The sequence below is a fragment of the Podarcis melisellensis genome (genome assembly GCF_964234715.1).
Source record: "Podarcis melisellensis genome assembly, chromosome: 5".
In the NCBI taxonomy this organism is placed as follows: Eukaryota; Metazoa; Chordata; class Lepidosauria; order Squamata; family Lacertidae; genus Podarcis; species Podarcis melisellensis.
In genome coordinates this window covers 67,815,234-67,835,758 of record NC_138537.1, presented here as the reverse complement: position 1 = coordinate 67,835,758, position 20,525 = coordinate 67,815,234, and the positions used below count along the sequence as shown (strand labels likewise).

Below are 20,525 nucleotides of genomic sequence, written 5' to 3'. Positions count from 1 at the left end.
GATACTTCATAACGGGGCGAAAAGCGTGGGGGAAAGAGCTTTAATTTATTATTATTATTATTATTATTATTATTATTATTATTATTATTATTATTATTATTATTATTATTAATCAATAGCGCTGAAAACGCTTCTACGTCGCCAGGCTTCTGCAGACAAGAAAGTGTTCTGTAGGGCATACTGGGTAGCTCAAAACGGACTGATCATTTCATGGTTTCATGGATTGCTCTAGGGGTGGAGGGTTACTCAAGATTAATACCGTAAGCGTAAGTGGGTTGTTCAGATACAGTACTGCCAAGTATGGGTTATTGGCAACAGGGTTTTGTTTTGGATTCCCGCCCCCCCCCCCACCGAAAAGTTCAGCCTGGATGAACTAGAATTAATCTGGAATAAGGGGCTGGCATTCTGATGCTGAAGCTTGCAGGCATGAGGAGTACCCACCCCACAATCGGCACCTAATAATAATAATAATAATAATAATAATAATAATAATAATAATAATAATGGTGTGCTGGTATCTTAATGCCTGTTTTGTATATTCAGGACATTACATTGGGACTGACTCCAGCAGTAACTGCTGCCTTGTGAGATTCGCTTTCATGGTTGTGTTAGTAGTAGTAGTACAGTACAGTGGTATCTCTGGTTAAGAACTTAATTCATTCTGGAGGTCCGTTCTTAACCTGAAACTGTTCTTAACCTGAAGCACCACTTTAGCTAATGGGGCCTCCTGCTGCCGCTGCTGCGTGATTTCTGTTCTCATCCTGAAGCAAAGTTCTTAACCCGAGGTACTATTTCTAGGTTAGCGGAGTCTGTAACCTGAAGTGTCTGTAACCTGAAGCATATATAACCCGAGGTACCACTGTAACAACAACAGTAAGAACCATGTAATTTGCTCAGTCCATATAAATCCTTCCTTCTGGTGTTACCAGAGCGGTGTGGGACTTAACTACACAGAAGCAACTCTTACTTTGGGGTTTTTTAAATAACGAAAAGGCGTATTTGTTTTTCCTTTAGGAGGATGCTCCATGGTGCATTTTTGTGATTTTAAATCTCTGCTGGGGCTTCCTCACCAAAGAGTACTCACCCAAAAAACTGTATCTTAGGCAGCCAGGGAATTCTCCTTTTTATTTTAATATATTTTATTTTTTCCTTTTGCCAGACTAACACCAACAACTCCCACCACCCTTAAAAAGTTATAGTTCCAGAATTCTTTGGTGAAAGCCATGACTGTTAATGGGGCATCATACTGAGTTAAATGCATAGTGCCAATGTGACCATAATGACTTATAAAATCAGTCTCCTTACCCACAGCATAGCACAGTAAGTAATTTTTCAAGTAAACTGTGTTAGAAGCATTATATGTTAATAGACGAAAGCTCCATCTATCTTTCTGCCAAGCAAGCCAGACATTTCCTTTATCATAGACACTACTCTAGTCTTGCTTGTTATAAAGAGATTTATGTGAGCTGTTTTCTCAGTTAATCCTATTAGCCTTGTGGATTAACTGGATAGTGTTTGCTATATTCAAGAAGCTCGTGAGAAACACTCAAGCATAACTCGGCAGTGCTGTATATCATTCGAAGAACAAGTGTGCCGTATCCCCGTAATGGCTCATTTTTAAAATTGTGTATGGATATATATATTCCAGTTAAATGCCTGGCAACCTTTATTACTGTCTTTGAGAACAAAACAAAAAGGATGGCACTATCAATATACTTTGTAAATACTCCCATTTATTTATTTATTTATTTATTTATAGTTTAGTTTAACAATTCATCAGCCAGAGTGCCTTAAGCATACAAATGGCATCCTCAAAGTGGTTGTTTAATCTACACAACTTCAGAGACTTCATTTAACTTTTCCCCCCTATACAGTGATGCCTCGGATTAAGAACTTACTTGTAATTCGTTCTGGAGGTCCGTTCTTAACCTGAAGTACCACTTTAGCTAATGGGGCCTCCCGCTGCCATCACGCAATTTCTGTTCTCATCCTGAAGCAAAGTTCTTAACCCGAGGTACTATTTCTGGGTTAGCGGAGTCTGTAACCTGAAGCGTATGTAACCTGAAGTGTATGTAACCCGAGGTACCACTGTAGACTGAATATTGTTACTGACTCCTCATTCAGTAAGATCAGTGTTGGCTGCAGTACTCAAACAGTTCCAGGCTCTGAGGAGTTCTGGCTGAAAAAAAACCCTGGGTAGAACTGAGGAAATTCTCTGACTGAAATACTGGAGAGCTGCTGCCGGCTGTAGCAGCTCTCCAACATTGAGGTAGAAAGACCAATTACCTGGCTTGGTACAAAGCAGGTACATTTGTTCCTGTGAATGTGATTATGCTGATGGGCCAGTTGCCAGAGAAGCAAGAGGCAGTTAAGGCTGGTCCCCCCCCCCCCCCCGCCTTAATGGTTCACATCAGATGAATACAAAAAGATTTGCGTGGCATCTTACGCATTTATTCTGGATTCTGCTCCAAACCGCACCAAAATCTGGATCCATAAATAAATAGCTGGTTTTGCCCAGGGCCTGGCTCTGAGTTCCACTATCACAACTAGAAAGGTCACCTGCAGTCCCAATACAGAAACCAGAAATTTGAGTTGGCAGTCTTATTGGGAAAATAGAAAACAATAGTATAGCAATTCTGCATAAACACTACTAACGTAAGGGCAGAGGAAGATAAGATCTATGTAATGGTTATATGGGGTTGCTCGTGCGTAAGTTGCCGCCACTCCTGGCTGGGTAGCCTGGTTAAACCTTTCCTGGCTGGACAGCCCTTCACTTCGTGGCTGTTCAGTCGCTAGCAGAATCCGTCAGTGGGCGTTTCTTGAACTTCTTCCAGCAAAGAAGTTCTTTGACGCCAAGTCTACGCCTACTTTCCCTGCGCAGATGTCTTCTGCGCAGGGTGGGTGTGGGTAGCGGAGGACCTGTGCTCTTCCCGCTGGTCTCCAGCGAAGAGTCCTGGAGCCCTCTCTTCGATTCCCCCATCCGCCCCCCTTTATCCCTGGTGTTACGCTGATTTCCTTCCCCAGCTGATGAGTCCCCTCTCTCCCTGCTTGGCCCTTCTCCGGCATCGCTTGGGAGCCCTGCCTCCACTTCTGGCTCCGATGTCAGTTCCCTGACAATCTAGTTCAGCATCCTTTTCCCCAACTAGATGCCTCCGGGAAAGCCACAGGTTGACAAATATTTTGTTGCTGTTGCTTTTAAAAAGCGGCTTGCTCGTTTATTTTTGTGCTGTAATTACTAACAATAATTTCCTGCTATAGTAATTTTTGGTGTTCATTATTGTGTTTGATGAAGGTGTTTTTTTATATTGTAGATAATTTTTTGGGAGAAACACTTTTAGTACATTTGCCTTGCTTTAACACATTTTCTATTGTTAGCTTTATTTTTTGTGTGCCGATGCCTTTCCGGACTCCTTTTGGCTGTGTGAAGCATTGCATAAATTTAAACCATGGGTTGGCAAACTAAGGTCCGCGGGTTGGATCAGGCCCAATTGCCTTCTAGATCTGGCCTGCAGACGGTCCAGGAATCCAGGCAGCCAGCATAGTGCGTGTGTGTGTGATGGTTTTTGCGACTCAGCCAGGCTTGGGGGTCAAAAGTGAGACGGGTGGCTGCTTGAGACAAGCCCCTTCTCCGTCCGTCATGCGCATGCAGCAATATTTTCTTCCAGGGTGGGGAAGAGTGCAAAGGAGCCACAGTTCGGATTTCCACCATGGAGCTGCTGGCGACTGACCTCAGGAAGGGCAGTTGCAGCGGCAGGGGCTTGGAGGTGTTTTGGGACCAACGCCCGCTGGTGTCTGTGGCGGCGGTGCTCCACGCTACAGGAAGCGGGGAGCGCCTGGGCGGCTGCACTCCAAATCAGTTCAGTGCTCTACTAGGGAGGCTGCTTGTTAGCTACATGGTGCAAGCCATGTAAATAGCAGCTGCCTAGCCTTGGACGCGGGTGGCGCTGTGGGTTAAACCACAGAGCCTAGGACTTGCCGATCAGAAGGTCGGTGGTTCAAATCCCCACGACGGGGTGAGCTCCCGTTGCTTGGTCCCTGCTCTTGCCAACCTAGCAGTTCGAAAGCACGTCAAAGTGCAAGTAGATAAATAGGTACCGCTCTGGCGGGAAGGTAAACGGCGTTTCCGTGCGCTGCTCTGGTTCACCAGAAGCGGCTTAGTCATGCTGGCCACATGACCCGGAAGCTGTACGCCGGCTCCCTCAGCCAATAAAGCAAGATGAGCGCCGCAACCCCAGAGTCAGTCATGACTGGACCTAATGGTCAGGGGTCCTTTAGTCTTCCCTCATGCGGGGAAAAGAACGTTTTTGCTTGAGTGGCGCCAGCCTGACTTAGCGTGGCCAACGGCTTTTCCTTTCACCCACGCATGTGCACACGCTCTCCAAGACTGACAGGAATGGTGCACTTACCTCAGCCCTCCACCCCGCCTTACGAGAGAAATAATAACTGTCAACGCGTAAAATGCAAAGGATGCAGCGTGTGTGTATGAGGAAACACACACCCCAAATCACATTTGTGCAACATTGGGGTTGGTCCCAATAAGGGTTTTTGCAAAAAATGTGGGTCATAATCATGGCAACATATAGTCTGGCCCCCCCACAAGGTCTGAGGGATAGTGGACCGGCCCCCTGCTGAAAAAGTTTGCTGACCCCTGATTTAAACCAACGTTGGAGGAAAATGAGGAAGGGGCTGTCCAAATCCTACTAACATTGGTAAGCACTTTAGAGCACTTTCAGCATAGGTACCTCCACTCTTGGTTATGTTGTTAATGGAATTGTACCTGCTGAACTACACTTCCCAGAGGCCCATTTTGAGCCAAAGGATTATGGGTAGTGTAGTTCGGATTAATAGACAAGCTGAACCGAGCGCCAATCAGTGTGGAGTGTTTGCTAAATGCTTCCTGCTGACGGAAATTGCCGTGTGCTTTTATATAACAGTAAGTGAAAAGCTTTCATTTGCCATTCTTGACTACTGTCTGACCCTGCAGGGATTTAAGACTGAGAAGCAGCTTGGAGGAAAAAGCAAATCTGCACTTTTGAGATCTGAAGTTCAACTTCTCTGTGATTGATTTAGCATTTACGGTATGGAAGAACCCGCCACAGAGCCTTCCTGGGACTTTGAATTCCTTCACTGATGACAGAAATCCCGCTTACATATAACTCTTTCTTGCTCTTTGACACTGCACAGATAGAAATAGGACATTTGTAATATGGAACACATCTTGTTTTCAAAACTAAAAATTAATTTCTGAGTGCTTCTCTCTTTCACCTTTCCATATGCCTGAAGACTTTTGTTCGCCTACTGTAGTACTACTGTAGAAGTACTGAGTAAGCTCAGAGGCTGTGACTGATCCAGTGAGTCACATGACTGAGTAGAGATTTCATCCTGGGTTTCTCCCAAATCAGATACTCTTAACTCTGCACCATGTCAGTAAATCATCTTGCAACTGAAGTTACAGCATTTCCATTGTTATTGCATATTTTATACTTTTTAATATTTTTATATACTTTTATCTCTGATCCGCTTTGCAATTTTGAATGGCAAATGGTATAGAAACAGAAATAATAAATAAATCCCATCAAATTTAGTGGGAGTCAAGGGCTTTCTACTGAGTAAACATGCATAGGATTGCATTTTAGTCTCCTGCTTGATAGAATAGCTGCAACTGTAATGCAGGCAGCAGCTATTATTGGCAGATAGTATGGAAGGAAAGTTAATGTACCTTTGTGCTTTTTAAAATACATTCCTTGGGGAGGGAGAGCTACCAGAAAATAAGGACTTTTTTCTGGTAAGTAGGAAGAGCTGGAGCTTCTGCAGCTGTTCCTGAACTCTCTTCAGTCTGTGACTTTTAGGGCAAAGTACAGTTTCTTCTCAAATGTCTGTTGTCAGACAGTAAAGATCTGAGGATACTACAGGATTCTATGACACCCTGTTTGTTTTTTCCTGTTCTGTTTGGATGGTGCAGTTAAGGTGGAACATAAGAAATTCATTTCATGCATAGTTACAGTAGCAAGAGTTTTATTGGCAAAAAAATGGAGACTGTAAATGATACCTTCTGTAGGTGAGCAGACAGAAAATGTGGGTGTTTGCATTAACGGTTTAACTTACAGTTTTTACAAGAACAAGAGAGAGAAAAGGCAGTAAGGCATGCTTGTGGTAAATCGGGTTTTTATTCATTTTTATTGAATATTGAAAGAACTTGATTTTACCAAAAATGCAATATGGGTTCACAGTGTTGATTTCCCTCATTCATAAATGAATTAGAGGATCCATCAGGGTTATTATATGTGTGTGTGTGTGCATATATATCCTTGGGGATGTATATCTGTGCATATGTATAACTCATTAATAATAATATGGTATTTTTCTTGTTTTTAAGCTATGGCACACAAGATGGTAATCACTTTGGTCTATCGAGTGGGATATAGAAGAGCTTCTTCTCTGTATTCCAGGCTGCATTCAACCTATGTCAAGAGGATGAGGTAAATGCTTAACCTGTGGGGAATTTGGGGTTTCCCTTTGTTGAGCCAAATATGCTAGAATTTGTTGTTAATGGAATAAAGCTAGAATTACTCCAGTATGTTTTTACGGCTTACTGTTTTAATTACCCAGACATCTGGTGGCTGAAGACTACTGTTCGTAGCAATCTCTGGATAGAATCGTGTTTTTAATTGTAACTGTTTTTCGTTTTCACTGTAATTGTTTTTAGAAGGTTTTAGAATGTTGGGTTTTGTTGCTGTTGTTACTAAATTATGGATACGTTTGCTGGCATGGGCTTGTTTGGGAGGAAAGGTAAGATATAAATTCAATCAATCAGTCCATAATAGACCTTGTATTACCAGTATTTTTTCAAGTACCTGGAGCACAAAGATGGAGAATGCAACAACAGGTTCTGCCACAGAATACTTTGGATGCAGCCCTGTAACCATATTCCCTGTACAGTGGTACCTCGGGTTACATACGCTTCAGGTTACAAACTCCGCTAACCCAGAAATAGTACCTCGGGTTAAGAACTTTGCTTCAGGATGAGAACAGAAATCGTGCTCCAGCGGCACGGCGGCGGCAGGAGGCCCCATTAGCTAAAGTGGTCTTCAGGTTAAGAACAGTTTCAGGTTAAGAACAGACCTCCAGAACAAATTAAATACTTAACCCGAGGTACCACTGTACTGGGAATAACCCCCATTGATCTGAGATGGACTTACTTCTGTGTAGAAGTAAGTAAGGAAATTACATGTTGGGCTGCAGTAGGAAACTCACCCAGAGAAAATACCGTAGGAACAGATGCGTAGGCTTCCACAGTTAGCCTTCTTCATGTGCTGCACTTTCTGATCCTTTTCAACCTGCAGGTATATGTCCGAGCTAAAAGACAATGATGACGCTTGCAGGAAAGCCTCTAACTTGGGAACTTTCTTCCTGTTTCACAACTACTCTCCCTTACTGCAAGAGAAAGGAAACATGCTCCTGGCGCCAAAGTTAAATGCAGCAGGTAACAAGTTTATTCTGCAACAATCCTTCCTTTTCACGAGAAATGTCCTATCTGTTAAGGTGTTAAAGATGCTTTTAGTGCCTGCTCCCAGAGAACCTGGGAGAACAGTAGATTAAGCAGTGGAAGGTGGTCCATTAGGGCAAAGAAGGCATTGCCCCACTAACCTCAGTCTGCCCCCAGCCAGCCCCCACCTACCAGCCTTATAACTTACAAGCAGTCCAGCGGGAAGCACTGCCTGTCCGCTTCCTTCCACCTCAGCCTCAGTGTTGCCCTTGGAGAACTCATCAGTGAGAAGGATGAGAGAGGACAGGGATAAACCTAGAATTTATTGTCTCTGCCTGTCATTGGTTTTTCCTCCTCCTATGGTTGGCTTCTGTATCACTGAGTTTAAATGGGAGGGGAGAGAGAGAGAGAAGTCAGGGGTTAGAAATTTTTAGCAGGAAGGTATCAGCACTCTAATAAAACTTAAATTCCTGGCGTTCCTTGATGAAACTTTTAAGCATGATGGCAAGGGGTGACATAACTGGGTTTCCCCACAGGTGTGCCGCAGAAAGAATGTAGTAGGTCAAGGGAGCCATGGACTCAAAAAGGTTGAAAACCTCTGTACTAGAGGTGCCACAGGCCTGATCTAGTAAGGCTGTGATTATGTTTCTATGAAATTTTCAACTGTGAAACAAATTTCAAAACAACTTCAGGTTTTGTGATTTATAAAATATACCTGTGGCTTTTGTTTTAGGACAGCGGTCTAGGCCTGGGTGATGTACTGATACATCAGTGATGAAGGATGCTTGAAATCAGGGTGTGAGTGAGTGAAGGAAAGAGCTGTGAGATTGGGCGTGTGGTGAAGGAGTGTGGAGAATCGGGTGGGTGGTGAAGGAGACTTCAGATTGGGCAGGAATGCACTGGAGCCCAGAGGACAAATCAGCTCCTTGGAGAATAGGCTGCCCTGAGAGGAAGGAACTGTGGTGCTGGGGAAGCTAGCGAGCAAGGAGACGGTGCTTGTCTTTCCCCTCTCCTAGCTTGGTGTGTGTGTGTGTGTGTGTGTGTGTGTGTGTTCCATCTCCTCCATTTCAACATAGCGATATATCGTCATATCTCAATGTTTGGCTGGTGATAGATCGCAATGTTGAAAAGCTGACATCGCCCATCCCTACAGCTGTCCCAGATTACAGAAATGTTAACAAATGTTGTGGTGATGTGCCTTTCTAAGCTTCCTCTTCCTCTGTTTGTCTGGTTTTCAGAAATTAAGAGGATTCTAGAGAAGTTCAAACAGAGCGAAGAAAAGATAGAGGATTCCATGCTGGTTGGATGTTCAAATGAGTGCAGGCCGTATTTTGCTTTGGACCTAGGTTAGAATGACCTTTTGTATACTGTTGCATGCAACCCGAATTGCCAATCAGTGAAAGACTGCAGGAGTTCCTGCACTTACCCAGGGTTCAGTTTCCTTGGAATGAAGTTCAGTGGCGACTGTCGTATTTTTAGGATAATTGGCTTTGTTTACACACACAGAAAGAACATAGGATGGAGGGGCTCACAGCATTAACAACCCAACAGATCTTGCTTCTTGATTAGGTTTCCAGCTTCCAGCACCAGCCAGCAAACTCCCAGACACAACTCTGGCTATTGTTCTTCTAACCTAGGATGAGGTGGCATCTAGCCAAGTGCAGGGAGCAAGGAAGCCTATCCACGTCCCTCCTTGGAGAGTGCCATTGCTTAGTTGAGATGCTGATGAGAGCACAACTCCCATCATCCCTCATCATTGGTCCTTCTAGCTAGGGATGGTGGGAGTTGTAGTCCAGCAACAGCTGGTGACCCAAGTATGAGAAACACTGAAGGCAAGGAAACTTGTCTGAGAAGTTCAGCAGCCTGTTCTACTACTAGATTCTAAGCCTCACCGGATACAGGATCACAGGCCTGGAAGGGATCCAAGGATATCATCCAGACTGACCTCCCCAACCCATAACAATACATATATATCCAGCTCTAATCGCGAGGTGGGAGATAACCAGTTCTTCAGCCCCAATAATGTGCCCCAATGTGCATCCTTTTATGCTTAATTGTATTGAATTTGATTTCTTATTTTGGTGCCCATTCACTCACTCAATTTGGAGCCATCCTTCTGGAACACTTCGCAGAAAAGTTACCCTTTCACCATCCTGAATAATATGGTGTCACCTTCAAACTTGTATATAGGCCTCTATTTTTCACATTCGCTTTTCACTGAAGTCGATTTGTCCTAATGTGTCTTCATTTTGTAAGAATATACTGCTTTTGAGATGATGTTGACACCTGAGTGACAGCAGCAGTCTCATCTGGGAGCCGCCCAGAGTGGCTGGGGAAGCCCAGCCAGATGGGTGGGGTGTAAATACTAAATTTATTATTATTATTATCAGCTACAGTGCCATAATCATGTGGTATTGATATAGATCAAAGGGTGTGGGGGTACGTGGGGGTAGGGGTAGTAACTGAGATATCCAATTCCCACAGATTTATTGAATTCCAGGATCCTTGGAAAGATCTGCCCTTGAAGCTGAACTCAATGGATCATTCAGGGAAATGAGGAAAGCTTTCTTCCAGTTAGAAGAAGAAGATGCCAGTTTGATTTCCACGGTAGGATTTTATGTGTAAACACAGAGACTGCTTGTGTTGGATATTATATTACTGTTAGAAAGCTGAAAATCCAGATTTTCTTACCTCTGCAGATTCTGGCCCTGTGAACTCATTTTTCTCTCCCACTTTTTATTCTCCTCACAAATGTCCTTCCAGCCTTATCATCTCTGCCTCATTCCTCCAACCCTCCTTCCATCACTGTAGGCCTGTTTGCCTGCTATCAGGACAGCCCAGCTGACCCAATGACATTCAGAGACCCTGATCAGAGTGGGCTGAATATTTTTAGCCAAAGAACCTGGGGCCTGTCATGCCTTGCCCCTCTGTGATAGTGAGACAGGCTGCCACTTGCTGCTAGAGACTCCACCACACAATCCCTTAGGTCAGGGGTAGGCAACGTAAGGCCCGTGGGCCAGATGCGGCCCAATCGCCTTCTCAAGCCGGCCCGCAGAACGTCCAGGAATCACCGTGTTTTTACATGAATAGAATGTGTTTTATTTAAAATGCATCTCTGGGTTATTTGTGGGGTATAGGAATTTGTTCATTTCCCCCACTCTCAAAATATAGTCTGGCCCACCACATGGTCTGAGGGACGGTGGATCGGCCCACGGCTGAAAAAGGTTGCTGACCCCTGCCTTAGGTGGTTGAACATTGGCTTAGCATCCTAGGTGCACTTTCTGGCATCTCCAGGAAGAGCTGGAAGAGAACCCTACCTGAAATTCTGGAGACCTCCTGCCAGTCAGTGTATACAAGATACTGAACTAGATGGACCTGATTCACTATGATGCAGCTTCCTATGTAGAACACATTGATGTAAGAGGGAGGGTGAAACTGAACCACTTCTTATACTTATTGTGGTTTGGGGCTGGTGCCCACATTTCACTTTACCACATCAAAGTCCCCAAGAAATATTTTTATCTTTTTGGTTGAAGTGTGCCCAGCCCACGGCAATGTCAGCTGTTGTTTATTCACTACACTGCGGGAGAACCAACTCTTAACGGAGCAATTGGGTTGTCCAGGACCAAAGATGTGCATACACTCCACAGTTGTGATGCTCTTACTTGAGGGGCATCAAAGTGGGCTCTTGAAGACAATAAAGCCCTCAAAGTGGTGATTAAGGAAAGCAATCCATTGGGGAGTAATTTAGTCTGATTTTAGAAACCCCCGGCAATACTTGAGAAGCCCGCTCCTGAGAGCAAGTGGACACGGAGGCCAAAGAAGATGGTGGTTGGCTCCTTTTGTTTCCAGGCGAGCATGGGGTATTGGCTAGAGTTTGGTTGTGGGAATCTCAGATCTGTCTCTCATCCATGCAGTTCAGTGGTTATTCTTGGGCAAGCCTCTGCCTAGCCTACTTGACCTGAGGGTTGTTCTGTTAGAGGTTGTGCTACTGTTAGAGGATGTGTGGGGAACCTTGGAGCCTTCAGATGTTTTTGAACTACAACTTCCCTCAGCCCCCCAAGATGGCCAATGATTAGGGATGATGGAAGTTGTGGTTCAGCAACATCTGGCAGGTCAAAGATTCCTCACACCTGTGCCATATGGAAAGAAAATATGCATTTCCTGGAGCAATTTGTTCTTATTTTGTAAACCAAGTTTTGATGGGTGGGGGAGCGGGTTAACAAATGGGTTGCAGTTCTTATCCTCTCAGCGTTCTTCATAACCTGATTGATGTTTATAGGCTCAGGCTCTCCTTCGTTGGCATGATAACAACCAGTATTGTGGGAAAACAGGACAGCTCACAGTGAAGAACCTGGCTGGAAGCAAACGGGTTTGTCAGAGCAGTGAAATAATCTATTACCCACAGGTGGGCACCCTCAAATATTTTTGTCCAGCTGGCATGTGTCTTTGAACTCTGATCATGCCTCTTGCTTGTCTGGATGGGGGACAGAGAAGGGTGTGTGGGTGTATCTAGAAACTAGCCAACTGTACAAATGTAAAATTTGCATCCAGTGCTCCACCTACTTTTGGTTCCCCTCACTGGTGTCACGTGGCCCTTGAAAAGTTGCCAAGAAAGGAGCAGGAATTTATTATATTCACAGGACACCCAGTTATCTGGGCTCTCTGGGCGATGTACAATTGAACCATTTACTGTGATTAAAACAAAAACAAAATAATCAATTAATTGTAATCATAGTATGCTTTGTTGTTGTTGTTTGTTGTCAAATAATATGGAACCCAAAACTGTACAGAGAAAGTTGATCACAAACAGCTAAAATAATCTAAAAGGACAATGCACCTTCTGCCCATCATAAAAGCCATAAAAGTGTCACTTTAATATTTTTAAAGGATTAAGATGGCATTCAAAGGCCTGAGAGAACAGAGAAGTCTTTGCCTGGTGCCTGAATTACGGTATGTTAGGGAAGGTGTCAGACAAGCTTCTCTAGGGAAGCATTGTGTAACAGGGGAACCATCAAGGCCCCCTCCTTCAGAATTCCCCAGTACCATGGATTGGATCCCAATCCTTGCATCTTCAAACACACCCAGCCCCCACTCCACCTGCATAGCTGTTATTTGAAAAAGTTTTAAAGAGACAGAGATGCATTCCACATCTCTTGTTTCCGCAAGAGCACTAAGGTGGACCCTGAGAGTCGGGATGGTGCCAAAGTCTGCAACAGGATCCTGTGTTCTGAACTGCCAATTATTTTGCTCCAGGTCTGCCCATAACAGCCAGAAAAGTGTAAGTGTGGGGGCCTTTGTAGTGGTCGCTTGCATTTTTCACACATCCCGCTCCTGTGGTTGCAGATTGTACTCCATATTGGAATCAGCAGGTTTGATCCCTCTCTTAATTTCTTGTACTTTTTGGCTTTTTTTTTTTACATAAAAAGATGTCTCCAGTCGTTATTACTTTGGTGTCTGATGGGAGTCGATGCCTTCTCGTACGGCAAGCATCGTTTCCTAAAGGGATGTATAGCGCTCTGTCTGGCTTCTGTGATATAGGTAAGGAAACATGTGACACCAGACAGTTAAGTTTGCATGCACAGTATTCTAATTAGAGGCCTGCTGCCTCAGAGCATGTGGTAGAAAACTTGCTAACTAGAGATGATATGTGATGAGTTGTGGGGTACTTAACAAGAATTTGTTCATTGTCTGGCGCGTAACTTATGAACCTGGGGAAGCAACAATTAATGGCTATATTGCACTTACTCTAAAACTAACAATAATTGAGTCAGCTCTTAAGGTACCTTGATGGACTTAGACATTTTGCAAATTGAAAAACACTTGTGTTAGGCTTTTTGCAATTATATTTTCAGCATCAGTGCTGGATGGGCAGTGATTTAAAGCCTGCTTTCTTCAGGGAGTGGTTATGTGATTGAGTTCCCCATGAAAAACTTGGTTGCACAGGCAATCTAACCGTGTCTCTACCTGCCCCTCAGTTAATGTCACATATGATGTCAGGTGTGGGGTACGTCGCCTTGGTTTGGGGAAAACAGCTTTGCAGGTCAAATTGGGTTCCTTTCTTGGCCTAACTTGGTGTTTAGACTGAGTCCTCCTTTAGGACTCATGATAACAGCTGTCTTGTACTGTGTCACACCATTGGTCCAAATAGCACAGTACTGTAAGAGCTGCAGCTCAAAGGTAAAAGTGGATTAATGCCATAAAAGCAAAATTGATTTCTGGAAGGAACTTCATTACTCTTGCATTTTTCCTGCTGAAGATGAAGTCTGAAAAAGGTGCAAGTAGATATGAGAAGGAAGCCATATTCTGCTGTTTTAGATTCCCGTGTTTAGCATTTAGCAGTTAGTGCTGGTGGTGATAAAGATTAGCTGAAGAAAGGAGCTCTGTTAAAGTACTGAGGGAAACCAGCCTGTAAAGGAAACATGTGTATCTCCATTGGTAGTCCCCTGTTCTGTTGGTTCACTTGATCCAAAACACCAGAGTCACTTTTTACAGTGGCTCTCCAGCAATCCACCAGCCAAGTAAATTCTCCACTTGTCAGAATGCATAGTTAAGATCAAGTCTCAACTCTTCCAACTTACTTGGGCACTTGACCAGTAAAAAATAAATAAATTGGTCAGCTGTCCCATCAAGCATTTTTAAATTTATCTTTATTATCACCAAGTTTATAATGAACTAAAAAAGGTGCTGAGATTCACCTTACCTAAGAAACCGGAGGCCTTCCTTCTGGGCATGGTAGACCAGAGGATGGTCAAGAAAGATAGAACTTTCTTTATGTACGCTACTACAGCAGCGAGGATTCTGTTGGCAAAGCACTGGAAGACACAAAATCTACCCACATTGGAAGAATGGCAGACGCAGCTGATGGACTATATGGAACTGGCTGAAATGACTGGCAGAATTCGAGACTCGGGAGAAGAAGAAACGGAGGAAGTTTGGGAAAAATTTAAGGACTATTTGAAAAAGCATTATAAGTTGTATGAATGTTAAAAAATGCTCCTCTCTAGGAAGGTATAGCTTCAGTATCGGCAAATTTCTGAATTGATAAATAAGACACTATAAGACAGAAGTGAGGTAACGAAATATTTTTATTGTGTGGAAATTAAAAATTAATGCAATTGTATTGAAATGTTCACATCAGATAACACGATAAAATGGAAGATATATTGTTATGTATAAAACAAGTTAACAAATTGCTGAGGTTTTGGTTACACAGGGAATGCAGTGCCCGGGAGATGGGGGGAGTCCATTGGATTCATGGAAGTATGTATTTGAAAGTGGAAATTTGTTTATTAAAAACTTAATAAAATATTTATAAAAAAAAATATTATCACCAAGTTTAATCATTGTGTTTATTTGTCAAAAACAAGTTAACTGCTATTGTGAAATAGTGAATTAACTTTTTAAAGACTTGCAATAAATTACCGGTATTATGACTTAATAATGTTAGGTAGGCTTTTCAAAGATGTGAACAATTCATGGAACAGTTCTTGTCATTGGTTTTTATCCTAACTCAACAGGGATGAGTCTGCATTTCATTTAAGAAGAAAACGTAACAGTAAGCAACTATTAAATGCTGGTTTTTCAAAGGCAGTTGTACCACCAGGTAGCAAGCCACCTCTTCAGACACTACCAGCATCAAGCCTTCATGATAAAAAAATGTTGGTCGACTGACGATGCTTGACCAACCCTGCTTGAACTGTTTTAAAATAGGGCATTTAACCTAAAAGGTGGGCTGGAAATCCACTAAGCATAAACAAGAAATGCTTATCGTGCGGTATATCCTCATGCCTACTCAAAAGAAAACTTGTAAGCATTCTCTCAGGATACGATGCTGCCCTTAGAGACTCTTTCTACTCCCAAGGTGAAACTCTGGAAGAGACACTCCGGCGAGAAGTGGCTGAAGAGGTGGGGTTAGAGGTGGAGTCTGTGAGCTATTCTGCATCTCAGCATTGGCCATTCCCAAGCAGCACGCTAATGATTGGCTGCCATGCCCTGGTGAACCCTCAACGGAGCAAGGTAAGGAGGTGGTGGTGGAATCTTTCATTTGACCCACTTACTTTGTTGGACTACAATTCCTATCACCGCTGACCAGTGGCTAAACTGGCTGGAGATGATGAGAGTTGTAGTCCAACAACATCTGGGGACCCAAGGTTACCAAACCAAACTTTATTGATTTGGCTTATCTAAATGTATATGATCAGTGACGTAAAATCCTTCACCATCTTGGTTCTTCTGTGGTTTTGACTACTGAAAACAGTTATGGAGAGCATGAAGATGCATTCGTATTCCCAGCCCTGTTTGTCTATCCAAGCAGCCTGGCAAGCAGAAGTTATTTTCACTGTCTTAAATAGTTGACTCAAATAGATATGTGTGTAAACACACAAACACATACACACATGCATATTTGTCGTTGTTGGCATCTGTCTGGCTCGAGAGACAATGGAGTGTGCCTCTGGGGGTGAGATCAACTTGCTGTGTTAGCAGCACTGAAGTGACCTTTCTGGGGTGCAAGCCTGGGCAGTATGTATGGAGGTCCTGGGCTGCTCATATGACAAGACCCCCCTCTCGGTCTCGCTGATGTGGTCCAAAGGAAAGCAGAGAAATATGTTTGGCACCAGCCAGGCTGCAGGAGTTGCTGTTAAGATAGGTTATTGTTATTAACTTCACATTGAGGTGATTGTGTGACAGGGGCAAGATTGGTACTTGAGGCATCCTGTCTATTAACCACAACACTACTCTAAGCTCTCATTATGACGCTGTTTTTATTTTTAAAACTTTTCATTTGCAGATTAATATCAACAGACAGGAGCTAGAAGCTGCCGAGTGGTTCAGCCATGGGGAAGTGGTGAAAGCTCTTGGGCGGAACCCAAAACCTTCCAAAGACAAGGATGACAACCTCTCATTTTGGGTGCCACCTAAGCAAGCCATAGCCCATCAGCTGATTCAGGAATGGGTCAAAAAGCAAGGTCCTGTACCTACTTAGAGACACTTACTCAATCATTTACTGCTCCAGGTAAATTTCCGAGTGCCAGCTGGCCTCCTAATTTCAGTGACTCCATATGTTAAGATTTTCTGCAGGACATTTATAGGCAGAGAGGGTGGTTCCATTTCACACTTTTGCCTGAGGCTAAAGAATTTGTCCATCAGATCCTGAAGGTGTATATATATCACCAGGGGCGCCGACTTATAAAAAATATTGGGGGGGGGGGCGGGGGCCCATACCGACTTATAAAAAATATTGGGGGGGCCCAAGACCTCCAAACCACTGCTGCTGGGGGAACGAAAGGGGCGAGCCCCGGGCTGCCCCGACCTTAAGTGAACCTGTGAGGGCCCGCCCTTTGCGGCAGCCGATTGGCTGCCGCCGTGGGCGGTGAATATTAATGAGCTAGGGGGAATCCCTGCTTCTCGTGGGGCTGACGCCAGCCCCGCAATATTGTTGATGGGTCGAGAGCCCGCAACCCCACCCCCTCTCTAGATCGGGAGTGGCTTTGTTTTAACTCATTACTGAATGTATTTTAAAAGGTAACTATCGTCAAACAAGGAAAATAAAAAATACCAACATAATTTTGTGATTTTCCAAAGCATAATATAACTAATAATTTTCTTAAATTATTGGGGGGGCGGAGCCCCCCCAAACGAATTTTTGAGGGGGCTCGGGCCCCCTCAGGTCCCATGGAGTCGGCGCCTATGTATATCACCTGGATGGGTTTGTATGGGGGGGGGGAGAGGATGCTAAGGGTCAGTGGCTCTTCCCTGCGGCTTCCAGTGTTTCAGTTCTTGATGGAAATCATTCCCAAGTGCTTTTCTACAGTGTAACTGGTAATTCAGAATTGATCCTAAGTTTAAAACAATGATAGCCAGCCTTTTCGGGCTCATGAGCACATTTGATTCTATAATTTGCAATTGTTGTGGGCACCCCACCCACCCACTCCACAGCCTCTGCTGTTGGCAACAATAAAATGAGTATTTCAGGCCCAAATTCATTGGGAAAAGGAGCGAGGGGCATGGCCAGTGACATGTTGGCAAGCTCTGGTCTAAAGACTCTCACGATGTTTTGTAAAGTTATTTGCTAGATACAATGCCAAAGTTCCAATTAAAAACAAAAGCCTCTCAAAAGCTTACGCCACCAGAAATGTGATTTATTTATTTTATTTAGTGACATTTATATGCTGCTTAATTGTAAAACTTCTAAACAGTTTGAAGTCAGCCGGCAGCTGCAAAACGAATACTCTAGAGTTATTTGTAAAGTTCACCTTAGTAAAGGCGTTCAGCTCTCATCTTCTATTTCACTTCCTCTGTGACAGCCTGCAACTGAATTCCATCTTCCTGGCAGAAAGTAGTTAGACTTGCCTTTAGAATGCGGCTCTTAGTATTTACTGCTATTGCTATAAGCTCTCTGAGGTTTGAACTGTTTCCTACTTCTTTTAAGGAACTGATATATCAAACCAGAATTATTATTATTATTATTATTATTATTATTATTATTATTATTATTATTATTTGCTTCATTGTTTCTCCATGGTAGTTCACAATTTTTCCTGTCCTGGGTGTTGTCTGTGTATAACACTCTCATCCTGCAAATAAAAAGGATTCCATCAGCCCAGATTTCTTCTTTCTGGGAATATTGCCCATACGCTGCTTCCAAGCCAGAGTGCTCAACTGTTTTCTTGTTCGAAAATGCTGGAATAAGGTTGCAGTGATAAATGCGGTTGAAGCACCCATTAGGTTCAACAGCTTATTTAATTAAATGTTCCAGATGGAAACTCAGATCAGTTATATAGAGGTCACATTCAGTTCAGGAGCCTGCTTATCAGTCAAAATGTGGAAGGCACAGCAACTGCCCTGTCCTCAGGAAAGATCAGTAGATGTTTCAACCCAACAGAACTCTGTACTGGGGCCTGCCACTCTCTGAGAAAAAGACCTTATGAAATTCTTGGAACCAAAGTGGAGTGGAGGGTTTCTTTTGGCCTCAACAAATGTTACACTTATCACCCACGACCTCCTATACTTACGTTTGGGAGCAATTGTCCATTCTTTACCATAGATGTTTGATAAATGAACTGTTAAGATTTATTTTAATTGATATTCATGTTTAAGGTAGACCATGCCCTAATTTTCCATGCATGTTGAAAGACTAGCAAATGACTCTGCAAGTATTTTAGCTATCTTGAGAGTCATTACGAGCAGCTGTAATACTTTTTTTTGTTTTTGCATAACCTCCCCTCTCTCTAGGGATGTGTTCCGTTCCAAGAGAAGGGTGGATTTGAATGTCAGTACTTCCTCCTATTGTGGTAAAATGTTTTGATATATTCCTTCTTTTGAGAAAGGCCAGAAGCAGATACTTATTGGTACTTAATAGAAAAGTCAGAAGAAAATAGAAGAAGAAAATACTTCAGGCTTGGTTTTCAAACAGAATGCGTTCCGGGAGTCCGTTCAACTCCTGGAACCGCCCAAAAACCAAAGCATGGCTTCCGATTGGCTGCAGGACGTCTGGCTTCCAAAAATCATTCGAAAAGCAGAACACTCATTTCTGGGTTTCGATCATTTGTTTGGAAGCCAAGGCTTTTGGCTTCCATGGTACAACTGAAAGCTAGTCATTCTTAAGTGGGAAAAGTAATTTCTCCTTTCACCCACCCGTTTTCAGTAGCAACTACTGAAGCTACTAATAGTTGGTGGCAACCTTACGCTTCAGAAAGCTGCTAAATCGGGGTGAGTAACTTGTTGTCCATTCATTGTTCATGGCTTGCAATACCCATCATACCTGACCATTGTCCATAGTGACTGGGGCTGCTGGGAATCAAGAGTCCACTCCTGGACAAAACAGTTGAAGACTTAAGTTCTCCACTGCTCCCACTAATGCCAAACAATGAGTTGTGACATGGAACCACGTGAAGGAAGGAAGCAGCATTGCACTTGAGACACCCCCCCCCACACTTCAGGGTGCAGTTTGTTCTTCAGCTGTAAACTTTCATCATGTATAACTTATGGATATGGAAAAGCAGTATCAAAATTAAAATATACTTCCAGTAACTACTCGAGGACAGAAAGACGGTAAGAGCATTCTAGAACAGCCTTTCTCATCCTGTGGGTCCCCAGATGTTGCTGAACTACAACTCCCATCATCCCTCTGGCAAGGCCAGAGCTCAGGGATGATGGGAGTTGTAGTCCAACAACATCTGGGGACCCACAGGTTGAGAACCGCTGTTCTAGAACCTTCACTTTTTTTGCCTGCAGCTGTTTTTGAATGTTTACCTACGTCAAAGTTGAGTTTTAACAGTGAGGGGTGTTGGAAAGACAATAAAAACAATATTAATGCAAACTATAATGAAGGGAGAAAAGAAAAACATTTTCCCCATTACAATTACTTAATTCTGTATGGATAAAAAAAAGAGCTTGAAGAAAAGGCAGTAATCTGACTTGGTTTTATCATCACTTTTAACAGACGGCGAGTTATTTCATTTGAAATTAGTTTACTTTCACAAGCTGGAGAGATTATGACATCATTTGGCAACTTATTAAATCAACTTGTTCATATTGCAGATGGGGAAGATGAAAGCCAGTTCAAAGGGATATACTTAGGACTTGAGACAGAAGTCAAATCTGACTCAGCTGCATCAGGACTTCAACCTACAGTTGACTCCTTATGTAAAATAGGCTACTGACAGCCTAAATGTTGGCAAGCAAGGTCAATCCTAGTACCAGTGCTGTTCAAACAAACAGAAAATATAGCTGTACAAAGAACACAAAGAAAACCTTAACGGCCGTGATCAGCTCAACAGATTAATGTTGCCTTCTCTGAACTGCTTAACCACACCAATATATGCAGAAAGCTTTTTCCTGCATAATCACTGAATGCCTAATTATCTAATATTGGAGATAAATATAAAGAAGCTACACTGAAAGATAATCAGATTTCCAGTTATTACAACTAGTAAGCAAAAAAAGAAAAAGAAAAGAGGGTAGAGTTGGTGTTTTGATTTTTTGCACTGTCTTTGCAGAAGCACTCTGCGCCCTTCTAATATTTTTAGTACCAAAA

The 20,525-nt window shown here is 43.1% G+C and overlaps 1 protein-coding gene across 6 annotated transcripts; it reads left to right on the top strand.

Moving 5' to 3' along the window:
* Positions 1 to 1,190: 1,190 nt before the first annotated feature.
* NUDT13 (nudix hydrolase 13) lies at positions 1,191 to 20,514 on the top strand. 6 transcript variants are annotated; one of them, XR_014168708.1, is made up of 11 exons: positions 4,846 to 4,933; positions 6,377 to 6,479; positions 7,344 to 7,483; positions 8,725 to 8,832; positions 9,987 to 10,093; positions 11,769 to 11,894; positions 12,916 to 13,027; positions 15,351 to 15,505; positions 16,278 to 16,502; positions 18,722 to 18,780; positions 20,030 to 20,514. XR_014168708.1 is itself a non-coding variant. In XM_081913036.1 (10 exons), the coding sequence occupies exons 3-10, from the start codon at positions 6,379 to 6,381 to the stop codon at positions 16,470 to 16,472; spliced, it is 1,044 nt and encodes a 347-aa protein (XP_081769162.1). In that variant the 5' UTR covers positions 1,191 to 1,320; positions 4,985 to 5,078; positions 6,377 to 6,378; the 3' UTR covers positions 16,473 to 16,658. The 6 variants fall into 6 exon arrangements, 5 of the variants coding, with proteins under 5 accessions (XP_081769162.1, XP_081769163.1, XP_081769160.1 ...); XM_081913036.1 differs by lacking the exons at positions 4,846 to 4,933; positions 18,722 to 18,780; positions 20,030 to 20,514 and adding exons at positions 1,191 to 1,320; positions 4,985 to 5,078 and having other exon boundaries at positions 16,278 to 16,658; XM_081913034.1 differs by lacking the exon at positions 18,722 to 18,780 and having other exon boundaries at positions 20,030 to 20,458.
* The last annotated feature ends 11 nt before the right edge of the window (positions 20,515 to 20,525 follow it).